Source organism: Hordeum vulgare, chromosome 4H (genome assembly GCF_904849725.1).
Source record: "Hordeum vulgare subsp. vulgare chromosome 4H, MorexV3_pseudomolecules_assembly, whole genome shotgun sequence".
Classification (NCBI taxonomy): Eukaryota; Viridiplantae; Streptophyta; class Magnoliopsida; order Poales; family Poaceae; genus Hordeum; species Hordeum vulgare.
This window is the reverse complement of record NC_058521.1, coordinates 77,348,913-77,356,218: the sequence shown is the minus strand read 5'-3', so window position 1 is coordinate 77,356,218 and position 7,306 is coordinate 77,348,913. Positions and strand designations below refer to the sequence as shown.

The 7,306-nt window shown below is 41.9% G+C and overlaps 1 protein-coding gene and 1 pseudogene across 1 annotated transcript; one reads left to right on the top strand and one right to left on the bottom strand.

Annotated features, from left to right (window-relative positions):
- Positions 1–277: 277 nt before the first annotated feature.
- LOC123446159 lies at positions 278–1,427 on the bottom strand. The gene has a single exon (XM_045122839.1). It carries the CDS (start codon positions 1,067–1,069, stop codon positions 455–457), a length of 615 nt encoding a protein of 204 aa, XP_044978774.1. The 5' UTR covers positions 1,070–1,427; the 3' UTR covers positions 278–454.
- Positions 1,428–3,777: 2,350 nt separating this feature from the next.
- On the top strand, positions 3,778–4,904 carry LOC123450291 (annotated as a pseudogene).
- The last annotated feature ends 2,402 nt before the right edge of the window (positions 4,905–7,306 follow it).

Below are 7,306 nucleotides of genomic sequence, written 5' to 3'. Positions count from 1 at the left end.
GTTTGTTGGCTATCATAAGGAAAACAATTGTTTAATTGTGTCAACACCAGAATGAAAAGAGTCTCTTGGTCCATGATGGGAAGGAAAAGTTACTCTTTGCCCGTGACGGAAACGACCGGGCCATAGAGTTGATAAAAATTTAAACAGGGATGTAGTTTCGAGATTTTATAAAAATAAATAAATAAAATTCTAAGATTTGCAGTCCTTTTATTTGGTTGCGAGGTTGTTACATCATGTGAGCAATTGCTCATCCCCATTTGCTCATGGAGCAAATAAGTAAAGCAAACAGTCTCCATCTATTCTTACAAATTAAAGCTGGGCTCTCAAATCTCGGCATCTCATCACAGATCACACAAGGCTATATCTTCCTTCCTGTACCACTTCAACAATGCTGGGCAGCGTTCCTGCCCGTGCTGGCCGGTCGCCGTCCACTCAAAAGTCAAAACACAAAAACTCAGAAGTACCAGCCACGGCCAGTTGCAGCATCCACCTCCGCCCTCGCTTCGGCGGCGTACCTCCTCCCGGGCGGCAGTGGCAACGACGAGGCTGATGAGATCGATGCAGACCGCCGCATCCCCAGCCCGCCGCCGTCCGACCTGAAGCTGCCTCCCGACGAGCTGGAGCTGGAGCTGAAGCTGGACGCGGACCCGAAGCCCGCGCCTTTCTTGCTGCCTTTCCTCCGGAGGATAGGCAGAGCGAAGCACCCAAACGCCGCCGTATCGGGTTCAGGCTTCGCCGCTGGCCGAGGCTCGGCGTCGATGAAGGCGGTGGGCGGCGCTCGGCGGTGACCGCCGGCATACGCGTAGGGCCGGCGCCGGGAAGGTGACACAGACGCCGAACGCGCGGAGGTGACGCGAGGCGACGAAGCCGTCGAATGGTGGTAATACGGCGACGGCGACGACGCCATGGAGGGAGGCGGCGTCAGCGTCAGCTTGGGCGCCACCTTGGCGGGCGATGCCGCCGCCGCGGCGCTCGCGCTCCTCGTGTTCTTCGGCGTCCCAGGGCAGACCTCCCACTTGAACGGTATCGAGCCCGCCCTCCTGCACGAGTCATCCTCCACTGCTGCCATCTTTTCGTTGTGCAATGGAATCCTCTCTCCAGAACTTGTCTCGCCCTATCTCTCTCTTCCTCGTCACGCTCCTGGAATTTATAGAGGTCGTGGGTGGCGATGATTCAGGAGTGATTCGAGGGGGAGATGGACTGGTTCGAGATAGTGGGAAGCTATCTGTGCTTTTTTAGTGTGCGTGCGTTGAGTTTCTTCGGCGGTCTGGCACTAAAGTGGTAGGGTAACCGAAGAATTGCATTGTGCGACCATGTTACCTCTGACTTCTCGTCTCAGCATGAGACAAGTTCAGCTGACGACCGGCGCATTGATCAGTTAGGGGAATGTCGTTTTCAGGTTTGACGACGGGTGCAGAGGCCAGACGATGCGCGCACGTCGATCGGAGCTTAGCTAACTTTGCCCGCCGATTGGGCTGGCGGCTTCATCGTGGTTTGTGTGCGGCCGGCGGCGTGACTGGAATGGAGAAGATAAGTGTATGGTTTGTGATGTTGATGGCGCAGTTGAACAGGTGTTAGAAGTTATGAACTCTGAGAGGCCGAGTGTGTGGAAGCGAAGACTATAATTCCATACATCAACGGAGGAAACTTTCAGAAGAATTTCCGTGTCGGCATACGCAGTTTTTCAGTATCCTCTTCTATGCATTTTCCAGGAGCTAGTTTTCTAAGCTCTTAGCGTTGACACACGATTTTTTGAATTGTTACCGATGTCAAAGGCCACAAAGAAAAATTGTATATGTGGATGTATGCACATTCGTGTACGACATTTTCTTGTTACTTAGGCTGACATCTGTCTTTTTTTTTATGAGGACACTGCTGCCATCTTTATCAAACACGAATGGTAAAGAACCGAGTGTGGCGAGCACTAATACGTCAGCACGGACAGGTGTGGCCAATTGGAATTCTCATTACTTCTTGAAAAGCAATTGCTACGATTCTCGTTTTCATCAAGTTTAGATTGCTCATCACATATGCCAGGTGGTTTCTGTGGTTTTCATTGTGAAGGCTTTTGTGGCAACTGATATGTATCATCCGAGACCTACAGAACCATGCAGAATGCACGGTGTTTAGAGGAGATGCTTAAAAAAACGAACTTTTCCAAAGAGTCAATTACATTGATGATGCAAGAACTTGATGCAAACAGTCACTTTAGTGTTAGAACTTGTGACATACATTGAAGTGGTGCAAAAAAGTTGGTTCGAGTATGCAAATATGATGCTAACCACGTTTGCATACACTCACGACGCTCACAAAGCATGCCAGCGTGGCATAGGGCCCGTTGTAACTGAGCGAACAATGAAGGTAAGGCACGTGTCATGCTTTTTTGCAAGGAAGCACCTGACTTTTTTTTTTCACAGTAAAGCCCCTAACAAGCGGGTCCCAGCTGTCAACAAAACAAATTTTAATCTCTACTAATAAACGCACGAGATGGTAGATCCAACTAAGAACATTAACCATTGATTACATAATCTAACGGTCATAAATAACAGCAACGAAAGGTTAACGAAACGCTAATCCCGCACTGCTTCGTCGCTAATAACCCCACCCACGAACCCCTAATCTCGTAACTCCCTCCCCACGCACGCCGCACACCACCTCAACCCCCCTCCTCCCCTGCCCCTGCCTCCTACTGCTCCCTCCTTTGGCGCCCAGCACGTCCTTCTGGGTCAAGCCACCGGTGGCGGCGTCCGACGTGCTGCTGGAGGTGGAGGAGGTCAAGCTGTTGGGCGCGCGGGCGCGGCTTCTTGAGATATAAATAGACAAACTCATCGATATATTAGGCTTTATTAGTTCGAATATTACTTTTGGCTCCCGAGCTCACTGGAGGCCTTTAAATTCAAACTTCAAATTCAGTGAAAATTTGTACTTTAATGTTTCAAAAAATTCTGAAAAAAAATACATAGATAAATGAAGGTATAATACACAAGTGTGTAAATTTTCAGAACAAAATACGTTGAAATGAAGGCTGTGCAAAAAAGACAAATCTGAGGCTGTTTAACACATATTACTATTCATCATTTCAGACCATGAATTTGTCTTTTTTGTACAGATCACGTTTTAAAGTATTTTGACCTGAAATTTTACACACGTGTCGGTTACATCCTTACATACATGCATATTTTTTTTCAGAATTTTTTGAACCATAAAAATTTGAATTTGAATTTTTCAAAAATAAAGGCCTCCATGGAGCTCAGCCTCCAAAACGCCATTCTCTTATTAGTTCAACTATTAGTTTCGTGTCACGCTGGAAAACTGGGACTGTTTATTCAATTTGTGCATCAAACCTTCCACAATGTTTACGAAAAAATAGTCCACTTACAAACAGACAAACTAATCAACATGTTAGCTCAACTAACCTCAATGTCATGCTGAAAACCGGAACTACTCGTTCAATCAATTGATTGACTTAACTGTATCTTTCTGCCCTTCACCCACTAAACAGTTGTTGTTTTTTTACATACCAACACCCCAAGCCTATTAATGCTGAAAGTCTAATGCACCCTAATAATGCATATCTATCATCACGTCAAAGTTCAATGAAAAGTAGCAGTAACTCACAAGTTTAAGCTAACAAGTGCTAACTAAGTGAACTCCTTCAAATGAAAGAGAAGATCATGTGAGGACAAAATTAAATACTTCACTGCAGAATCTCAAACTTCAATTATGCGATCATGTCAAATTAGTGGCTATTAATATTCTGAGGAAGTCAAATTCCTCATGGGTGAAAATACTCTACATGTTTCTCGGTTCTTGTATGCACAGGTTTGCAAAAACAAAGCCATAAAGTAATTACCTTTTTACTTGTTTGTTGCAGATGGACAAAAATCTAGCCATCACCGTGTTCAGCTTCCCACCAGACAAGGACAATGTGGGCACTACAGCATACCAGACAGGTGGAGAAGCTGATGGGGGTGAGCCGATACGAGGACGAGGCGGCGTCCAAGATCATGGAGCTGTGCGCGGCCGTGGGCGACGGCAGTTGCAGCGCCAAGGTGACGCCCGAGAGGCCGCCCGGTATCCTGCGCAGCCCGCGGTTCGTGGCCACGCCCGAGTGGGGCTCCGACTTCATGCTCCCCAAGCCGTCCCCGGCCCCCACCGTGCGGTGGAAGACGCCGCAGAGGTGGCCCATGCAGCCCCGCACCAAGGAGGAGGTAACCATCATTACTACCTTCAAGAATTCAATCAATCAGTTAGGCACCATCAGTAACATGTCAATTTATTACCACAATACTGATGAATGAAATATTGAGATAGTATTTATTTTCATTTTTTTCATAATTAAACTTCAAAGTACTCCCTCCGTAAACTAATATAAGAGCATTTAGAACACTATTTTAGTAATCTAAACTCTCTTATATTAGTTTACAAAGGGAGTAATTTTGAGCCAATACCTTGTTGTTCCTCTTATGATCTCCTTATTTCCAACAGGTATATTAACTTCAATTTCGTTCTCCCCTCAAAATGGGATGCTCGCAGTTGGCTCTTATAGCCACACAACAGTTGTTTATTGAGAGGGTAGCATGCAGCCATTATATGTTCTACATGGCCAGCTTGGGGTGTTACACAGGTTTGTGAAGCAACACTACTTCCTTAGCTTTTGTTGTATAGATAGCATATAACAATGATGCAAATCTTAGGTGCTTTTTTTAAAATATGGAAATTATTTATATAATGGAGGGTGGAAGGTAACTAAAAAATATGTATTTTCAATAACTGATCTCAAGGTTCTTCATCACATATATCTTGGAACTATACAAACAACTAACCTTGTCATGATTTTTTGTTAGGATCTATACATATTATGTTGGGATATTCGAAACACCGTGGACATTGTTTACATGTAAGTTTTTAAACACATTCTACTAAACTTCCAAAATCCAGCATATTACTATGAATAAGTACAATTAGTTTGTTCGATCCTGGAAGTGGAATTGATAGGTTAATCTGCCTTATTTTAAGTGGAATCATATTCTTCTGACTTTTGTATATATAGTAGCAGATTGCTATCATGACATATCTTTTGTAGAACTGAAGGTGCTCGAAAGGCACACCAGAATTCAGATGTAGTTTATGAACTTTCTCTGTACTTTAGAGGTCAGTGAATGGTTTGAAAATATGATGCTAATAATCATTAAGCAGTATGTAGTATGTGTGTGTCTCTACTAAAGGACTTTGTAATCAGCTACATGAAAGAGAGGAAATACAAGAGAAAATGCACTATATGTGTGTGTGCCAAAGTGCGTGTATCTTTTTCTATCTTGAGCATGTACTCTTCTTCTTCCTGGGGCTTCTCCAACAATGTTGCCGTGATTCTCTCGGGAATTTAGCAAAATCTATTAACAAACCTTTTGTACTATTATTTGTTGGCATCTCATTAAGCGAATTTAAAGATCAAGTCCATAACGAGTTAGTTTCGTTCTCTTTTTGCACTACAACCAGCAGTCTTTTGAACCAAAGTTAATATGGGCCAGTTTTTGGTTGGTGACTTCATGAGGTTCATTCAACTGCCATAACTTTCGGGAAGCAGAACGGAAGTACTATTTTTGTTCTCAGCATGGCACTATAAGGTTCAATTTTACTACACTTTTAGAATCATGATCGTTTTCCTACGGGTTTTAGCATTTGGCATTCCTTCTAGGAAGTGTTTAGACAAATAGTACAACACAAATAGTGTGTACTGTAAACATTGCATAATACTTCACTCTCATCTTTTCCACATTACAACCCGTAGATCAAAATCAACGAGCACTACATCCTGATTTACTTCAGTTAAATGTTGATTTCCCAAGAGGTTGTTTGCATCTAAAAGTTGTTGTCTGTCTAGGCACTAGAAAATACTGAGATGGACTAATAAACAAAGGTATATTGTACTTCATTTGTTTATAAGTCAAAAACATAATTATCACTGTCAAAAAACATCTTATATTTTGATGCGGATGTAGTACTAACTATCTGATTAAGTTTTTTTCTACCTTTAATAACGAATACAAAAGATACTCTTGGTATACATTGACAAGTGTTTCAACTGAACGAGAAAAGAAAATGCGTGCTATATAAACATGTTCTATGGTAAGTCATGCAGGTTTCTCTCGTAGTTTAAAATGCAATACATGTCCCATTTATTCATGGCATTTTGGTTCTGATATTTATCTATTCTACTCGATTAATACTTAATTATTACAATTCTTTATTAAGATAATATTTCTGATATAGTTTGATATAATTTATTTATCCAAGTAGATAATGTGTGTTGTCATGTTTCCACTGCTCAAGGTAATGATTAAATTCCAGCCAGACAACTAAATCAATTTTAGAGACTGTAAGTAGACAGAAAATCCACTCATGTTCGGATCTATGGTAATTCTGGTCCAACTGTAAAGTTGTGTTCATCATTAATTATGCATAAAATGCTTGGTACATTTTTGTACAAGATAGTGACTGTCATCTTTTCTTTCTAGATGCACTTGAAAGTTGAGAAACTAAAACAGAATTGTACCCAAGTTACATTTAAGTTTGCAATGTAGTTGGACAAATCGGGATGTAGGGCCTCGGTACGATAAAAAAAGGTATCGGTGTCATGGTTCTCTTTTGCCCTGATTTACAATAACAAGTAATAATCAAATTGAAAGCAACACAACAAAAGGAAGCTACTACTTGAAACCCATTGGCCTACAGATGGTAACTTACCAAGGAGTTCTCACCGGTAAAAAAGTGATGCAATGGTGATTTATATGAATCATCTCAGTAATAACAATATACACAGGTTGAGAACACGGGAGAGACACACCCTTACTCTGCTTCTAGGAATATCGAAGTTCTTGAACTCATCTCCACTAAAGCATACTGATTCTGCACTCTCCATGCTTGATGTGTTTTGTAAATTTTCATGTACCAGCATGTTCCAAAAGAGCACAAAAAGAATGGACAAAACATAGTGTAAACTGGAACCTCAATTTTGAAGACTATAAATACGGAAACTGCACTCATTTATTATAACCTGTGGGGGGCTTCATTTTTCACAGATTTTTAATATGTGCTATCTAGACTCATGTTTGGTCGTAATTTCCTTTTCGTCAGGCAATATCAAAATTAGTCATACGCTCATTGTATTGTGTATGATTCTGTTCATTATTATCCATAATGTTTGCTCTTTATCTTGATGAAAATGCATGTCAAGCTATTTTATCACAAGATACCTGTACAAGTAACTCAAATGGAGCTAACATATTGGGAACCTTTTCCTGGA